Raw genomic sequence first — 19541 nt, 5'->3', positions numbered from 1 at the left:
TCCTCCACCATGCACCCTCCACCCTCAGCCACACACTGCCCCCCCCCCCCCCTCTCTCCCCCAACCACACACTGGCCCACGCTGAAGCCTGCAGCCCCCCACACACCCCCTCTCCACCCACTGGCACCCTTCTCTCCACCCCCAACCACACATTGTTTCCCCTCCCCCCTTCTCCACTCCCAGGTTGCCAGGTTTGGGTTGCCATGTTGTGGTTGGAAGTTTACCTGCTACAGACCTGGCCGTAAAACCTCATGATTTACATTCTATTTCTGACCTGCTGCTTCCTGTTGGAGACGGATCGTCTCCCTCTGGAATCAAGAGACGTGCGGATCGCACGACTGGAGATGGTGATCAGAGACCAGATGAGTGAGGCTTTGGAGGCATTAACCATCTCAATCATCTCAAGATGTTTCCCCTCAATACCTCTATGCGGGAGTCCCCCTCAGCCTTCCTTTGCATTGACAACTACAAGACTACAAACTATCAGACTACTTTTACTGTTGTGTGTGTTTCAGTGTTAGATGACAAACTGCAGGTTTGGACATTATGCGATGATGATGCAAAGTGCCAAGTCAAATCGCCATGGTGTTTCTGAGGATGTCTGGTTGTTATTATTATGGGTTGTTTACTGTTGAAGCCTTCACCACAGCCCCTTGTCCTTCAGGTGCACCTCTCTCGCTGTGATTGCCTCCTTCACCTGTGTGGCCTAACAGTGTTCCTGACCATAGACCGTCTGTTCTGTATGCATGCAACCTAATCACAGACTAATTCACCTCGTCTTGCATCACCCACACAAACACACGATATCTCCTCTGGTCCATTACATCACTACATCATTACACTCAACTGGATGTGTACACTCAACAGGGATCAAACCCCATTCTGAAGTTGTGGCAGGCTAAGGTTTGGACGAATCTTGATATCCAATTCTGAATGTGAGACACATGAAAGTGAGGATTTTGGGCCTGGGATTCAATTGCGTCGGAGAACAAATTTCATGTTAGATACTGTTCTGTTGATCACTGAAATGTCGTCCTTTGTTGTTGTTGATCATTCAAACTTCAGTACATTTTCATTTTCAATGTTGTTAGTAGAATATAGCATGGCTGTATTTGTGGAGGAGCAACTTTGTAATAAACTTGCAGAGTACTCTTTACAGACACGAGCTTTCTCGCGCCCTCTACTGGTCATAAATATAAAGCAATTTCACATTGATCTCTACATGACTGGGACGAGTTTGATCGAAGATTGCATCACTGAAATCATTAATATACCGGCAGCAATAATATATCGCTTAAATATAATTATACACTAAGGGACTGCCTGGTTTCGTTGGTTACAAAGAAAAAAGGATTACGACTGGTTATCCCCAGTGGAGACACGACCATGCTTTCAAAATGAGCCTATCAGAGGCCGGCTTGCTGTCACCGCCTTCTTATCCTGGCTAAAACAACAGCGCCTCCTCTCGTCTACGCGTCGCCACTGCGCCTGTTCTTTCACATCACACGAAGTGCAAGCTGTACTCCGTGTACTGAGAGAAACTTAATTTACGACCGTGTTGTTCAAGCTGTTGTAAATGGTAACGGAAGCGCAATTTACGGTGTGGTTGATAGATGCACATATACCTGGATATATAGCACAGTTTTGGGGATTGTTATGAGTGGATTCGTGAGCCCTTGACCTTTCCATGAGAAATCCTTGCGTCATTTTGTTACGCAACATTCTATTCACTCCACGTTCATTTTGTTCAAATTGCCTACAGCACCATCAAAACGACAAGATTATGTAAAAGCTATTACTATGTATCTGACATGATGCTTTCAGTTGTAGTGAGCAAACAAACAGACGCTCATCGTGATAAGAGGAAATGCTCCCTCTAGAGGAAGGGTTGTTGCGTTTATGAAGCTGTGACAAGTGGATGCATACGTCAGTCAGTGTGTGTTTGTCTGAAGTCCAGGGAGGGGAACGGCAATCTGCTACCGCCCCAACTCAAAACAGCACGCAGCACCATTGCTTAGCTACACAGAAACATCGCCGCAACGAACGGCCAGATTGTACAGTGAAGGTACACTTCAATTTCTAATTTCCTTCTGCGAGACTGCATTATTAAACGCCATGTAACAACTTTGTGAACCTTCGATTTTTAAGCCATGTGGCTACTGTTTTGAGGTATTTCCGTGTACAGTTTTGTGTACAGATGGTCGCATCCCGGTGGAAATTTAGTACGTCATTAAAATGGCGCCAAAAGATTAAGTTCAGACCACCAGATAACGTGCGGAGACGTGGCTATAACTGCACAGCTGGGTGTCAGTGTTGGCCGCTGGTAATAAATATACGAAACTTGCTTTTTTGGAGAATAGCTCTGTCAGCGTGGTGGTATTGATACACGGGACGCAAGCGATTCTGTTTGAAAATAGTAACGTTAAACGCTACTGGTTGGGTGCTTGCAAGAGGACGTTAGAACTGGGGCAAGAGGAGGGTTTTTGCGATTTTAAAGTTTGAACCATTCATTTGCCATTCACGGCATGTGACTCGTATGCACGGTACCCACATGGCATAATGTTTATGGTTTCCTTTAAGAAGACATAACTGTAACGTTATTCCTTATTGCTACCTCAGCATAACCCCCGTGGATCCCCATGCATATGTCTGCAGTGATAATTCTGGAAAATGTGGGCTAGCTAGCTAATGTTAATCAAGGGATGTCCTAGCACTCCATAAATGGTGCCGCTCATGTTTCAGTGACGTACGCACTGTCAGTTCAGCTGCGAAATGTTATTAATTTAGCTTCTATACATGATCAACCTTTCGTTATAACATTACGGTATATTGGGTGCATACGGCATCAGATTGAAGCTAAATAAGTCACTTGCAACTTTGCTACACAGCTGATTGCAATGCCTGCGCTGTCGTGCTGGCTAACGGTAGCTAACGCAATGTTAAATGTTAGCTCTGAGTGTTTCACGATAAGTAACTACGTTGAAGCGATTATAATCATTATTTTTGTTATTCTAATACGACAACTGACGTAGTCATGATTCCGAATTTGCATTTTAGCAAACTGAAACGACCAATTTATGGAATTTATTAGATTTTTTTTTGGTACAGGCTCTGGACCGGCCACCTAATGTTTGGGGGAAGGCGTGGCTATTACAAAATTGGTTTACGCTTGTTGCAAGTGATGGTTTAGATGGTTTTTAGTAAGTGTTTTTAGAGAAATGGGCAGTCGTGATATGTTTGTGAAACCAGAGAATACTATTGTTAAATCCAGTACACTGGGTTTTAGTGGACTTTGGAAAATTTGGAATCATCAAACAATGTCAGTTTAAGCGGCGCAACAATGGTTTGTCAACAGCTTCAAATTACAGCACATAACGGTGTGTTCTGTTGTAATCGTTACAACAAATAATGTTAAATAAAACAACTTAGGGTTTCTTCGTTTATGTTTACCTTGATTATGGACTATTGTGACGTTTATAGGTGTGACGCGGATGACGATGTGAGCACGTGCCCAGTAGCTTGTGTTGTTTTTCTTCCGTCAACATCCAGTCACTCTTTCCAAGAGTTCAGAACATTGCCTTTTTCGAAACGTAGAGATGTAAAAGTATGTTTTGATTTGTTGCTTCTACTGTTAGTTTTCCTGCAATTTGGAGTCCTTGATTTTGTTGTAAGGTCTGTAAGTAAGGGGTAGCCTATTGGGTATCTTTAAAATAGAAGAACAGTTTATTTGTCCAAGCATGTGTGTGTGTGTTTTATTTTTATTTTTTATTAATAGTGTATACCAAAGATCCATGTGATGTTAAAGGCTTTTTCATAGCAGCTTACATTTGACAAATGAGGCCATTGAGTGTATGTATGACTTGATTATGATGTGATTGATTGAGTGTGTGTATATACGACTTGTCTTTGCAGATCTGTGATCTTCCAGACTCGACTGCGGAACATGAAGCGAAGCAGGCATCCCAGCAGCAGCGATGACTCTGACACAGGCAGTAAGCAGCTGTTTTGTTCTGGATAGTCCCGCAATGGGTTTACCATAATTTCCCAACTATTACCCGCGGCTTATACATTGATTTTGGAAACGTACAAATTTCCAGTATAACATCATTTTCAGTCATTACAAGTACTAACTTAACCATCTTATATTCATCCAAGTTTCCATAGTATTGTGTTTGTTTGGACAAATCTTCCTTCTCCACTCTTTTCTTCCATGGCACGAATGCTGTGTTTAGGGAGAACCAGGGCCAGTAAGCAAGTGTCCAGGCAGGAGGAGGGGATCAGTCAGACAGAGAGACAGAGAGGGTGTAGACTCAGACAGCGAGTGTGGACTTTTACTGACGTTGTGCCAGGTCAGGTCAGACAGATAGCAGGTGCTCCTGCAGGCTATCAGGGAGAGAAGGGTGCTAGTAGCACCAGCATCACAGTGTTTGATGTCCAGGAAGTACTCTTACTGTTTCATACAATTTGATGTGCAATACTGTTTAGGGCAGTTTGGAGAAAGATTACGGGTGAATCTTAAACTGTTTACCATGTTTTAAGTCACTGGCTAAAAAGCATCAGCCACATGTAATGTAATCTAATGAATCTCAATGATGCGCGTTCCCGCTAACTTTGTGAGGGCTGCTGTGAAATTCAAGTGCATGAGGGCTCATTCACACCCTTTCTTTGCCTGTTCCGTAAGTCTGCATCTATGCAGAATTTACTCAAGGGATGTACCAACAATTGTAGTGTGAAACACAGGGTTATCAAAGGGAGGTTGGAAGCTTTAAAACACATTAATAAACAACTGCCATGAAATGGAAACTGTAGGTAGGTCAATAGGTCATAGGTCACATGTGCTGCCCCATCGCCATCATCGGCATTTTGAGCCTTTAAAGACGAGTTTAGAATGTTGATAAACTACAGTCTCTCAATCTCAATCCCTTATCAATGGATGTCTAAACAGGCTACCTTGCCAGAAGGTTAACTTTGTGTTACTTACACAAAAGTGAACAACTTCCTGTATTAATAAATAAATAATTAGATATTCGAAATAAATAATAAATGTACCAACTTACGTGCTCTAAACGCTTACATCTTTCACCACAAATGCTGCCGTGTCAGGAGATATCATCAACTTTTCTGAACTCTCAAAAAACTCCCACTTTAAGTGGCATATTCCAATTTGTACAGATGTTCAGAAAGGTGTAATCTCCTACTTGGAGGTCAGAACTTTCCCACTCTCCAGTTGCTCTTGAACTTATTAAAACATCTAAGTGTTAGAAGAGGCAGCAGGGACAGGATCCATATATGTAACTTGGAACAGCTCCTGAATAGGAGGCACACATTTGCTAGTCAGTCTCTCTCTGTGAGAAATAGGTGTTTGACATTTCCATCCCATCCCTCTCCCAGTCTTGAGAAGTGCTCTGTCTGCCGTAGCCCAGCCAGCAGTGGCTTTTGCTGACCATGTCTACCTAAGAAAGGGCAACTCGTACCTGGCCTCGCCAGATTACTACCCAGCAGGGGGCTGGCCATGTTATTTACCTGGTGCCAGTAGCATTTTTGGAAAATGTCAAGCATGCAGTTTTACCATATGATGCCCTGATACTATACAGATTTTGTTGTGTCATTCTCACTGCACACATATTATATATTAATTCATGCAGTATTTCATATCACTCTGTGTGCATGTGACTGTGAGCGTTTATACAGTGTGTGTGTTTAATTTAACACACTTCGCACAGCATGCTTCTGGAGCTGTGATCATTGTCTCCTGCCCTTTTGTGTGTAAAGATGACCCCCCCGCCCCACACACACACACACACTGATTTCAAATGATTGTTCTTCTGCCAGGCACGTCGACATCCTGGTCGCAGCACTCCAAATCTCAGAGCCGGAGATCCAAGGGGAAGAAGCCGTCTGAGGTAAAGTGCCGGCATGTTTGTGCCCTGCCTTCTACCCCTGTGCTGATTGGCTATCATGTTTGTGACCTGCCTTGTACCTCTGTGCCGATCAGCAGTCGGTTCTTATCGCCGGTGTCTTTGCACCTGGCTGTGCCGAGGGCCGATGGGTTCTTATCGCCGGCGTGTGTGTGCTCTGTGCGGTACCCCGGTTACTTTCCCACTGAGATGCCTCAGGGCTGTGTGTGTGTGTGGCCCTGCACAGAGCTGTCACACGTAATCAGTGATTAGCCGAGTCTATCTATGCGCTGAATAGAGGCGCTGTGAGGCGCACAGTAGCACACGCGTGATGGCCTCACCTCACAGTGCACAAGGTTCTGTAGTCTGAGAGATTGATGGAGCAACTGATTGATCATTGACTGCTTAGATGGAGTGATTGATTGACTGATTGATTAATTGATTATTGGCTGCATGGATGGAGAGATTGATTGAATGATTGATTATTGGCTACATGGATGGAGAGATGGATTAATTGATTGATTTATTGATGGATTGGTAGATTGATTAGGTGTATGGTGTTCTGGTGTCCCCAGGTGTTCAGGACGGACCTGATCACAGCCATGAAGCTGCACGACTCGTACCAGCTGAGCGCGGAGGACTACTACGTGCTGGCCGACCCCTGGAGGCAGGAGTGGGAGAAGGGCGTGCAGGTGCCCGTCAGCCCCAACGCCATCCCCGGCCCCGCCGTCTGGTATATACGCCTATACACCACCCTCATACACCCTCATATGTATATATATATATATGTATATACAGGCCCCGCCGTCTGGTATATACGCCTATACGCCACCCTCATACACCCTCATATGTATATATATATGTATATACCGGCCCCGCCGTCTGGTATACACGCCTATACACCACCCTCATACACCCTCATATGTATATATGTATGTATATACCGGCCCCGCCGTCTGGTATACACGCCTATACACCACCCTCATACACCCTCATATGTATATATGTATGTATATACCGGCCCCGCCGTCTGGTATATACGCCTATACACCACCCTCATACACCCTCATACGTATATATGTATGTATATACCGGCCCCGCCGTCTGGTATACACGCCTATACACCACCCTCATACACCCTCATACGTATATATGTATGTATATACCGGCCCCGCCGTCTGGTATATACGCCTATGCACCACACCCTCATATGTATATATATATGTATATACCGGCCCCGCCGTCTGGTATATACGCCTATACGCCACCCTCATACACCCTCATATGTATATATGTATGTATATACCGGCCCCGCCGTCTGGTATATACGCCTATGCACCACCCTCATACACCCTCATATGTATATATACTGTATATATACAGGGCCCGCCGTCTGGTACATACACCTATACACCACCCTCATACACCCTCATACACCCTCATATGTATATATACTGTATATATACAGGGCCCGCCGTCTGGTACATACGCCTATACACCACACCCTCATATGTATATATATATGTATATACCGGCCCCGCCGTCTGGTATATACGCCTATACACCACCCTCATACACCCTCATACACCCTCATATGTATATATACTGTATATATACAGGGCCCGCCGTCTGGTACATACGCCTATACACCACATACACCCTCATATGTATATATGTATGTATATCCCGGCCCCGCCGTCTGGTATATACGCCTATACACCACCCTCATACACCCTCATATGTATATATACTGTATATATACAGGGCCCGCCGTCTGGTACATACGCCTATGCACCACACACACCCTCATATGTATATATATCATTTGCTATTGCTATATCATTTGCTATTGTCAATATCATTTGCTATTGCTATATGTTAGGCTATTGCTATATGCTATATGTACGTGGTACTGTGTAGCTGGCGTGTGTGTGCGTGGTGCTGATCTTGTGATGTGTGTGTGCGCAGCGCGGTGGCGGAGCGTCCGGCGGCGGTCGTGTTCGCGCGGCCCAAGAAGATGATCCGCTCGTCGGGCCAGGAGCCGCCGGGGCTGGGCTACGTGGCCGTGCGCACGCTGGCCGACGCCGTCTGCCGCTACGACCTGGACGAGCAGGACGTGGCCTGGCTGCACTACGCCAACAAAGAGCTCGGCCTCATGGGTGAGTGACACGGAGACACCTTTGACCTTTGACCTTTGACCTGTGACCTTCATGTGTGAATGAGACGGAGCGCTGCATCCAGAGGCGGCTGATAAAGCGAGACGGTTGATAAGAGAGTCATTTCCTGTGTCTGTTAGGAGACACAGGAAGTAGCTCAGGTAGAAGGCAGGTCCTAACGGCAAAGTTCAATTACTTATCCCGTGCCCGAAAGAATTATATATTATATATTATAACATTTATATTTATTTTCTCTTATTGCTTATTCAGAGAGAAGTTCATGTTTGGTGTAATGGACACGCCTATTTAGGAGTCAGGAACTACGTGCCATTTTGTTTAGTTGGAAAAATCCCTTTATGATTCATCTTGGTAACTAGACTATCTTTGCTGCATCTGCTCACGCGTTGACCTTTGACTCCTGAGAGTGCAGGCGAGAGATTACGATTTGAAATCCGTTTCTTCTCGTGACCGTTTTTGCTTGGTATACAAATGATCATTTTTCTAGCGATCTTTTTTTTTGGGGGCTTAAATGTATGGTGTGGTCTATAATTTCAGTTTACATGGTAAAGAGTCAGATTCAAGAAAGATACAAAAACTTTGTAGTCCATTTAATTCACATAGAATCTGTAAACCAGGCAGCATAGTGAGAACCAGAAGTACTGTATATACAGTGCCTATAGAAAGTCATCATACCCTTTTGAAATAGTTACTTTTTTTGTCTTACAGCCTGAAATCAAAACCCATTTAAAAAAAAAATCTTTTCCAGTTTCATTTACAAATTTAGCTGTACAACATCAAAATGATGAAAAAAAAGTCAACAGTTCTGAAAATTAATAAAAAATTAAAAACTAGAATAACAGGGTTGGAAAAGTCATCATACCCCTGACTTAATACTTTGTAAAGCTTCCTTTTGCTTTCATTACAGCCATCAATCTGTTTGGATATGTCTCTATTATAGATTTGCACACCTAGATAGGGGAATATTTGCCCAATTTTCCGTGCAGAAATTTTAAAATTTAGTCAAATTCTGTAGGAAATGGCGACGGACTGCTCTCTTCAAGTCAATCCACAGATTTTCTATAGGATTTAAGTCAGGGCTCTGACTTTGCCACTCAAGGATATTCACCATCCTATCCTTAAGCCACTGCTTTGTTCTTTTGGCAGTATGTTTAGGATTATTGTCGTGTTGGAAGGTTAATGACCTCCCCATCCTCAGCTGTCTAGGAGAGGGACGCAGGTTTTCCTCAAGAATTTGGGTGTACTTGGCAGCATCCATTTTCCCTTCTATCCTGACCAATTGCCCAGTCCCCGCTGAAGAGAAACATCCCCAAAACATAATGTTGCCCCCGCCATGCTTCATAGTAGGTATGGTGTGTTTTGGGTGTGTTTGGGTGTGTATACTGTGTTTGGTTAGCGCCTGGAGCTCAGTCCAAAAACTTCAATCTTAGTCTTCAAAAAGTTCGATCTTAGTCTCATCTGACCATAAAAGCTTTTTCCACATGGTAGCAGAATATTCCAGATGTGTTTTGGCACTGAACTCCAAGCGCAATGTTTGGCGAAAACCAACACAGTACACCACCCAAAACACACCATACCTAGTGTGAAGCATGGTGGGGGCAACATTATGTTGTGGGGATGTTTCTCTTCAGTGGGGACTGGGCAATTGGTCAGGATATAAGGGAAAATGGATGCTGCCAAGTACATCCACATTCTTAAGGAAAACCTGCGTCCCTCTCCTAGACAGCTGAAGATGGGCAGGTCATTCGCCTTCCAACACGACAATGATCCTAAACATACTGCCAAAAGAACAAAGCAGTGGCTTAAGGATAGGATGGTGAATATCCTTGAGTGGAAAAGTCAGAGCTCTGACTTAAATCCTATAGAAAATCTGTGGATTGACTTGAAGAGAGCAGTCCATCGCCATTCCCTACACAATTTGACTAAATTTTAACATTTCTGCACGGAAAATTGGGCAAATATTCCTCTATCTAGGTGTGCAAAGCTATAATAGAGACATATCCAAACAGATTGATGGCTGTAATGAAAGCAAAAGAAAGCTTTACAAAGTATTCAGTCAGGGGTATGATGACTTTTCCAACCCTGTTATTCTAGTTTTTAATTTTTTATTAATTTTCAGAACTGTTGACTTTTTTTTCATTATTTTGATGTTGTACAGCTAAATTTGTAAATAAAACTGGAAAAGATTTTTTTTTAAATGGGTTTTGATTTCAGGCTGTAAGACAAAAAAAGTAACTATTTCAAAAGGGTATGATGACTTTCTATAGGCACTGTACATGCAGTATTATCATGATGCGTTAGCTACTCCACTGTTCCTGAGAGAGAAGCTGGCGTGCAAGGAGCCCCTGAGTGGCTTGTGTGTGTGGACAGAGGAGCCTCATTATGTTTGCCATCTGTAAAGAGCACTGTTGCTGTATAATTACCCCCGCCAGCAAGCGGGCGGCGTTGCCACGGTGACCGCGCCGGTCTGACCGAGCGCTCTGTCCGTTTCCAGGGACGCAGCCGATGGACGAGCTGACCATGGAGCGGGTCATGGAGGAGTTTGAGCGCAGTTGCTACGACAACCTGAGCCACGCCATGGAGACGGAGGAGGGCCTGGGCATCGAGTACGACGAGGACGTGGTGTGTGACGTGTGCCAGTCGCCCGACGGAGAGGACGCCAACGAGATGGTCTTCTGTGACAAGTGCAACATCTGCGTCCACCAGGTGTGTGTGTGTGTGTGTGTGTGTGCGCTTGCTCGCGCACACGCACGCACAGGGTTTTCCTCCAATGGCTTTGTGGTTGACTGAAAGCACAACTTTCATTTTGTCAGGGTGTCAACTGTCAAGCTTTATTGAAACTGCATGATTGAGTTTGTCTGCACATGAAAGTGAGATATGTGTGCTGTTGGCTAGTTCCAGCAAGCTGAAACTGATATGCAGTATATAGATAGATAGATAGATACTTTATTGTATATATGTATTATATATGTATATTTTATGTTATGTTGTTGCAGGCCTGTTATGGCATACTGCACGTGTAATATGTTTATACTGCACGTATAATATGTATATTGCTCGTGTAATATGTGTATGTCTCTGTTGTATGTGGCTGCAGGCCTGTTATGGCATACTGAAGGTGCCCGAGGGTAGTTGGCTGTGCCGCATCTGTGCCCTGGGCATCCTCCCGAGGTGCCAACTCTGCCCGAAGAAGGGCGGCGCCATGAAGCCCACCCGCAGCGGCACCAAGTGGGTCCACGTGAGCTGTGCCCTGTGGGTACCGGAGGTGAGTTACCTGAGCTGCCCGCTGGGTCCACACGGGCCCACCCTCCACATGCTGGGGTCAGAGGGGTCCATTTAGATCTAGTTAAGCTTTAATAGACATGGACATTGATAATGAATAGAAATAAGGAGAAATATAACCGTGCCAGCTCTTTACTCTCTGGGCTTCAGACGGGGCAGCTCTTTGCTGTTAATGGCATTTAAAAGGGAGGGATTGATTGAAATCCAATACATCTTTTGTGAAGTTCTGCCAAAAAAAATCTTTGTTCTTAAACTGTCCAGGCTCTTTAGATGGTAAACAAAGTGGTTTTGACTGATGCATGTTTAAGCAGTAATGGCAAAATTCATTGGAGAGATTTAGATATTTTGAGGTTTTTCTTGTTTTCTGTGAGTTCTAGAACTAGTGTAAAGGCTCTAGAACATGGAGCTTTCTCCTGCTCAGAGTTCTGCTGTAGGGCTCTAGAACATGGAGCTTTCTCCTGCTCAGAGTTCTGCTGTAGGGCTCTAGAACATGGAGCTTTCTCCTGCTCAGAGTTCTACTGTAGGGCTCTAGAACATGGAGCTTTCTCCTGCTCAGAGTTCTGCTGTAGGGCTCTAGAACATGGAGCTTTGTCCTGCTCAGAGTTCTACTGTAGGTAAGGGCTCTAGAACACCGTTTCTCAAAGTGTGGTCCGCAAACTATTCTAAGTTGTCCCCGAGCAGATGTGATGAAATATGATACTAATGAGGTGTTTGCAATATTGAACCAACGTGTGTGTAAATCCAAACAGTTCTGCAACACTGCCTGTGTAAGCTACGCCAGTTTAAATCATACCGATCATCTGACACAAGCAAGGTGCAAAGACATTAGCCCAGCTGGTTCATTGAGTAGCCCTATTGTGTAATATTCTGTTGAAGTAGCTCTACTCTTCTGTTTTAGCTAGGTGGTCCGTGAGGGCCAAAGAAAGAGAAAAATCAGGCTGTGGCTTTGCTCTGTATCCTTGTGTTAAATAGTCTCTCCCTGTGTGTGTGCGTGCGTGTGTGTGTGTGTGTGTGTGTGTACGTATGTGCTAGGTGAGCATAGGGAGTCCAGAGAAGATGGAGCCCATCACCAACATCTCCCACATCCCCAGTAACCGCTGGGCCCTCAGCTGCTGCCTCTGCAAGGACCGCTCGGGCGCCTGCATACAGGTGTGTGTGTGTGTGTGTGTGTGTGTGTGTGTGTGTGTGTGTGTGTGTGTGTGTGTGTGTGTGTGTGTGTGTGTGTGTGTGTGTGTGTGTGTGTGTGTGTGTGTGTGTGTGTGTGTGTGTGTGTGTGTGCTTGTGTCAGTGGGGCGCCTGCATACAGGTGTGTGTGTCAGTGGGGCGCCTGCATACAGGTGTGTGTGTGTGTGTCTGTCTGTCTGTCGGTCGGTGGGGCGCCTGCATACAGGTGTGTGTGTGTGTTTGTGTGTGTCGGTGGAAACTAAGCCGGAATGTGTGGAACTGTAATATACTGTGTGGAATGGGTGCATTTTACTGGCTAGTGAGTGTTTTTTTGGGACATGATGTAGTGTCTCTGTGTGTGTGTGTGTGTGTGTCTCAATCCTGCTCCTCCTCCCCCCAGTGTTCTGCCAAGAGCTGTCGGACGGCGTTCCACGTGACGTGCGGTCAGCACGCCAGCCTGAAGATGAGCACCATCCTCACCGAGTCCGACGAGGTCAAGTTCAAGTCCTTCTGCCCGCTACACTCGGGCCTCAAGACCACGCCGGCCGCGGGCGAGGAGGAGGAGGGGGGGAAGGAGGGGGGGTCGGCGGGGACGGACGCAGGGGCGGAGAGGGAGGTGCGGGGGGAGGACAGGGACCGGCGGGGCGGACGGAAGGTGCGGGAGCGTCCGGCGAGCATGACGGAGGGCGTCCGCGTGAGCGAGCGCAAGCAGCGGCTGCAGCAGCTGGAGGACGACTTCTACCGCCTGGTCTCCGTGGGCGACGCGTCCAGGCGGCTGGGGCTGCCGGCCGACGCCGTGGACCTGCTGTTCCAGTACTGGAAGCTCAAGCGCCGCGCCAACTTCAACCGCCCGCTCATCACGCCCAAGAGGGAGGAGGAGGAGAGCCTGGCCCGCCGCGAACAGGAAGTGCTGCTGCGCAGGCTCCGCCTCTTCACACACCTGCGCCAGGACCTGGAGCGGGTAGGTCCCGCCCCCCGTAACCGCCGGCAACGCGGCAGGAAGCTGCGTGCTGTCTCACGGGGCGCTTAACTTCCTGTCCCAGAGTCTCCGCCCAGCGGCACACAGCACAGCACAGCACAGCCCCGCGCTGCCTCCGCTGTGTTCTCCCAGACAGGAAGTTATAAATAAACAGAGCATCCAATCAGCAGACTGTTACTGGAGTTGTGTTTGTTATGACAGGAAGTCAGCTGTAGTCCCACCGTCAGGTCTGAAGTCCTGTTGGAGCTAGAACCCATTCACTTCCCCTTTAGGGGAGTGGCCTTCTGAGAGCACTTGGCTTTGCTAGCAAGTCATCGGTGTCATATTTGGAGGTGTCATAGTCTAAGGTCATATTACTCTCAGATCACATAACACAGATTACAGATTTTACTGTCACTGATGGCATTTCAATAGTCTAAGCCAGAGGTTCTCGACCTTTTTGGGGTTAAGGTTCACCAGAGGTCGCAAAACAACAAGGCACACTGACTCATGGGTAGTGTAGTGATTATGATGAACGACACAGACATTATTATAGGCTGTACCTGCCAGATGTTTGTTCCTAGATTTGTTTATAAGCATGGAAATAAATGCAAATACGTATTTGTCTCCATACGTATCTATCAAAGTGTTTATGAGCTGAACTCAAAAGAAAGGCAAGTCCTGACATTCTTCACCGGCTGGGAAAGGTGTTTTTATTCAGCGGTCTGACAAGGGGAAGAGTGCTGCCAGAGATTAGAGTTTTGAGAGAGCACAACATTCTAAACGTAGAGAGTTCTAGAAGTTAGAATCTGCAGGCCATGGGGAGATTAGAGTTTTGAGAGAGCACAACATTCTAAACGTAGAGAGTTCTAGAAGTTAGAATCTGCAGGCCATGGGGAGATTAGAGTTTTGAGAGAGCACAACATTCTAAACGTAGAGAGTTCTAGAAGTTAGAATCTGCACGCCATGGGGAGATTAGAGTTTTGAGAGAGCACAACGTTCTAAACGTAGAGAGTTCTAGAAGTTAGAATCTGCAGGCCACGGGGAGATTAGAGTTTTGAGAGAGCACAACATTCTAAACGTAGAGAGTTCTAGAAGTTAGAATCTGCAGGCCATGGGGAGATTAGAGTTTTGAGAGAGCACAACATTCTAAACGTAGAGAGTTCTAGAAGTTAGAATCTGCAGGCCACGGGGAGGTGCTTGGGGCAGAGAGGGTTAAAGCGGAGTATCGATCGGAGTACGATCTTTGCTTGGGTGTTTGGAACTGAAGGGAAAGTGAAGTCTAAGTAAGTTTCAGCAAACACCACACTCATAGTTTTTGACTTGACCTGTGTGTGTGTGTGTGTGTGTGTGTGTGTGTGTGTCCAGGTGCGTAATCTGACCTACATGGTGACGCGGAGAGAGAAGATGAAGCGGTCAGTGTGTCGAGTCCAGGAGCAGATCTTCCAGCATCACATCAAACTGCTGGAGCAGGGACGCTTCACAGGTACACACACACACACACACACACACACACACACACACACACACACAGCAGCACATCAAACTGCTGGAGCAGGGACGCTTCACAGGTACACACACACACACACACACACTCACACACACACAGCAGCACATCAAACTGCTGGAGCAGGGACGCTTCACAGGTACACACACACACACACACACACACACACACACACACACACACACACAGCAGCACATCAAACTGCTGGAGCAGGGACGCTTCACAGGTACACACACACACACACACACACACACACACACACACAGCATCACATCAAACTGCTGGAGCAGGGACGCTTCACAGGTACACACACACACACACACACACACACACACACACACACACACACACACACACACACACACACACACACACACACTCACATGCATCCTCACACAGCAGCACATCAAGTAAGCACCTCTGCTTATAAGCATATATCTGCCATGTGTGTATGTAATCATCAGTACCTAAGCACAGGCCTTCAAACTTTCCCACTCATCCCTCATGTTCTCTCTCTCTCTGTCCCTCCTGTTCTCTCTCTCTCTGTCCCTCCTGTTCTCTCTTCATCCCTCCTGTTCTCTCTCTCTCTCCATCCCTCCTGTTCTCTCTCTCTCTCTCCATCCCTCCTGTTCTCTCTCTCTCTGTCTCTCATGTTCTCTCTCCATCCCTCCTGTTCTCTCTTCATCCCTCCTGTTCTCTCATGTTCTCTCTCCATCCCTCCTGTTCTCTCTATCCCTCATGTTCTCTCATGTTCTCTCTCCATCCCTCATGTTCTCTCTCCATCCCTCCTGTTCCCTCTATCCCTCCTGTTCTCTCATGTCCTCTCTCCATCCCTCATGTCCTCTCTCCATCCCTCATGTTCTCTCTCCATCCCTCCTGTTCCCTCTATCCCTCCTGTTCTCTCATGTCCTCTCTCCATCCCTCATGTCCTCTCTCCATCCCTCATGTTCTCTCTCCATCCCTCCTGTTCCCTCTATCCCTCCTGTTCTCTCATGTCCTCTCTCCATCCCTCCTGTTCTCTCTCCATCCCTCATGTTCTCTCTCCATCCCTCATGTTCCCTCTATCCCTCCTGTTCTCTCTCCATCCCTCCTGTTCCCTCTATCCCTCCTGTTCTCTCATGTCCTCTCTCCATCCCTCCTGTTCTCTCTCCATCCCTCATGTTCCCTCTATCCCTCCTGTTCTCTCATGTCCTCTCTCCATCCCTCATGTTCTCTCTCCATCCCTCATGTCCTCTCTCCATCCCTCATGTTCTCTCTCCATCCCTCATGTCCTCTCTCCTTCCCTCATGTCCTCTCTATCCCTCATGTCCTCTCTCCTTCCCTCATGTCCTCTCTCCATCCCTCATGTTCTCTCTCCATCCCTCATGTCCTCTCTCCTTCCCTCATGTCCTCTCTATCCCTCATGTCCTCTCTCCTTCCCTCATGTCCTCTCTCGGTCCCTCATGTCCTCTCTCCTTCCCTCATGTCCTCTCTCCATCCCTCATGTCCTCTCTCCTTCCCTCATGTCCTCTCTGTCCCTCTGTCCCTCCGCAGGCTTGTCCACTACGCGGCGTCTGTCGGAGGCGCTGTTCTACTTCCGAGACCCCTCCAGCGTGCCTTACTCGTCTCCACGGGCGCTGAAGGGGCACCCCGCCCTCAACACGCCCCTCCCCCCCCACGCTAGCCCCGCCCTCAACACGCCCCTCCCCCACGCCAGCTCCGCCCCGACCGGCCCCCCCACCCCCACCGCCCCCCCCGCGGGCCCCCGGCTGGGGAAGGAGACGCAGCGCGGAGAGGTCACCTCCCGACTCCCCCACCCCCCCGAGAGCCCCTGCAGGCCCCCCAAGACCAACGCCGCCCTCCCAGCCCGGCCGGCGCGGCCCAATGGCGTGCTGCCGCGGGCCAACGGGCTCCTAGCGGGCAGAGCGTCCAGGGGCACGCACGAACGCTCCGACCTGCCGCCGGCGCCGGACACTCGTCGGGTCACCCGGGGCGACGCCACCAGAGCGGCCTCGGCAACCAAGCCCGCGGAGAGGAGGGAGCACGCCGCCATCGCCGTCGTCTCCACGGAAACGTGCACGCGCATCAGGGACCTGGGCCCGCCCCACACGCCCCCCAACCTCAACCCCACCCTGCGGCTCACCCCGGTGGTGGTGCCCCCCCACGCCCAGATCTACGCCGCCGAGGACCAGCGCAGGAGACGAGCAGCGCGCGACCCCCCCTCCCCCCCCCGGCCCAAGCTCCGCACGGCCGCACGCCTCTCTCAGGACACGCCAGCGAGGCCGGCCGATTCCGACGCCGCCGTGGAGCCCGTCGCCGCGGAGACCAAGTACAACGGCGTTCTCAGGAGGTCCGCGTCTAGCCAGGACAGCTCGTCGTCGTCATCATCATCATCGTCGTCGTCGTCGTCGTCGGGGGGCAATAACCTCAGGGGCTGGGGCAGTTTCCGTATCCCCAAAAAGAGCGAGAGGAGCACGCGCGGGCACCCGGGGGGGGGGCAGGGGGGGCAGGAGGGGGCAGAGACGCCGCGCGGCGACACGCTTCCGGAACCTTCCTGCCCCCTCCCCTCCCGCAGGACGTCCGACAGGACAGCGGCGCCCGCTCCCGCTCCCGCGCCCGCGCTCAGAACTCGCCTCCGGGTCGCCACGCAGAACCACGCCCGCGCCAGCTCCGAGGGTGGCGAGAGCGAGAGCGGGCAGACGGAGCAGGACGCCCAGGGCAAGCGATGCCAGGCCCCGCGCCTACACAGCCACGACATCATGGCCCGCCGCTACGGCAACGACATCATCCGCCGCGGCGTGCTGGCCTCCTGACTGGAGCGCGGGCATCATCATGGCGGGCATCATCGCGGGCATCATCATGGGCACCAGCGCGGGCAGCAGGTCCGCAGGGCTGCAGAGCGGGCACAGTGATGACACTGCTGTTTATTTTGGCCCACGTGCTCCTGCTCTCCTACTGCTTTGGTACTTACGTCTCATTCTCAAGTGTTCTATGGAAGAGTTGAACTTCTGTTATATGGAAGAGTTAAACTTATGTTATGCCCCCCCTGCTTTTGATTTTTAATTTTTAATTTTTTTTTTTTGCTTTAGTTCTAGTTTGGTAAACGTTACTTCCTCCAAGTCATCACACGAAGTTAAAGTGAAACGTATGCTTTGCTCCTTCTCAAGAGATTATCCAACTCATGTGGAATGTTTCCCACAGTTCAGACTTCACGTGAGTGGGAATAAAAAGCTCCGTAGCTGTAAGGTGGCCTTCCGAGACCCGCTGGTCACACAAGCTGAGCCAGACCCCCCTGGTGCCCCGTCAACTCCCAGAGCCAATATGGACGCCGCATATGGAACATGCGCACATTAATGTAGCATTGGCCCGTCAACTCCCAGAGCCAATATGGACGCCGCGTATGGGACATGCGCACAGTAATGTAGCATTGCCCGTCAGCCCGTCAGTCACACGCTGCCTTGTGAAACAGCAATCCTGCGGCAGGTAAACAGGCACTAAAGATTAGCTTCGTTTTTTTTTGTTTTTTTCTTTATCTATAAGTCCAAATAGGCCTTGAAAGGAAATAAGCTTATTTTAACTCTTTTATTTATTGTAAGACATGTTATGTGACCAGAATTTGTATGTATATTGTAGCAATAGCAAACACATACTTTTGATGCTAGTATCTGAACCATTTTATGGTATGACAATTTGTTCTGAGGAAATGATTTGTGGTAGACTACTGCATTTGTTGAAGGTTAATGCCTTAAAATCTCACTTCCTTGTAGCCTTTAACTCTCTTCATGAAGTTGGCTGGCTTCCAGTGATGTGCTTGTTGCATAATTGTGATCATGATTAGTTTTCATTGGCCGTTAAGACATGCTTAGTCCTGGACATCTGATTTGAAGTAGGTCTCTCAGCAAATCATGAAATCAAGGAGTGTGTCGTGTTCATCCAGCATGGGCACTTTAGGGCTATACATCAGCCTTATTCTCCTACGCATCTTTCCATTAATGCTGTGCATCATAACAAAGCACTTAGATTAGTCACAAGGTTGTTTTGTTTTCAAAGTATCTGTGTTGAGATGGGGCCCAGTACCTTTTTTTCATTGTCTTAATTAAATGCAGTTTTTATATCTAGCCAAAGGGGGGCGCCTCGCATTTTCTAAAAGCAGATGTTCTCCAGCTGATGGGCCGTAATGGAGCTAGATCCAGGAGCTCTGCTTCTGTTATGGCCCCCATTACGCCCTTGTCTGTTACTAATGATATTAACCCTTTGTTGTACCACCTGGCTTTAAAGGGATAATCCGGAGTGAAATGCACTTTAGATCAATTTTTCGGACTATTGGGAGTACATACGTTGAGTTGACACCAAAATCATGTCATTCGGATGTATTTTGAGAAAGTTCGCGCTCACCGTTTTTAGCCAAAACTCGTTAGCCTGGAAGTGACCGGGGCGTGTCCTTTCGCCGCTACAAAACGCTATTTTTATACCTCTTCTACTGTTCCAAACAACACTACACTTACGTGGTAGTGAGTAGAGGTTCCCTAAAGCCAAACCGAAGTATCAGCACGTCTTTATGTGGTCGGATAGAGAGTCCA

General features: G+C 48.0%; 1 protein-coding gene across 6 annotated transcripts; it reads left to right on the top strand.

Moving 5' to 3' along the window:
- Positions 1-1922: 1922 nt before the first annotated feature.
- jade1 (jade family PHD finger 1) lies at positions 1923-19262 on the top strand. Of its 6 annotated transcripts, XM_062523078.1 has the most exons (12): positions 3637-3672; positions 3913-3992; positions 4233-4349; positions 5833-5903; positions 6473-6630; positions 7866-8056; positions 10566-10777; positions 11169-11336; positions 12386-12502; positions 12918-13478; positions 14844-14961; positions 16516-19262. In XM_062523078.1, exons 2-12 carry the CDS (start codon positions 3944-3946, stop codon positions 17772-17774), a joined length of 3021 nt encoding a protein of 1006 aa, XP_062379062.1. In that variant the 5' UTR covers positions 3637-3672; positions 3913-3943; the 3' UTR covers positions 17775-19262. The 6 variants fall into 6 exon arrangements, with proteins under 6 accessions (XP_062379063.1, XP_062379064.1, XP_062379066.1 ...); XM_062523079.1 differs by lacking the exons at positions 3637-3672; positions 4233-4349 and adding an exon at positions 1923-2065; XM_062523080.1 differs by lacking the exons at positions 3637-3672; positions 4233-4349 and adding an exon at positions 2240-2323.
- Positions 19263-19541: the final 279 nt, after the last annotated feature.

This window comes from Sardina pilchardus, chromosome 20, assembly GCF_963854185.1.
Source record: "Sardina pilchardus chromosome 20, fSarPil1.1, whole genome shotgun sequence".
NCBI classification, from domain to species: Eukaryota; Metazoa; Chordata; class Actinopteri; order Clupeiformes; family Clupeidae; genus Sardina; species Sardina pilchardus.
The sequence above is the reverse complement of the archived record's forward strand: the minus strand, read 5'-3'. Positions and strand labels throughout refer to the sequence as shown.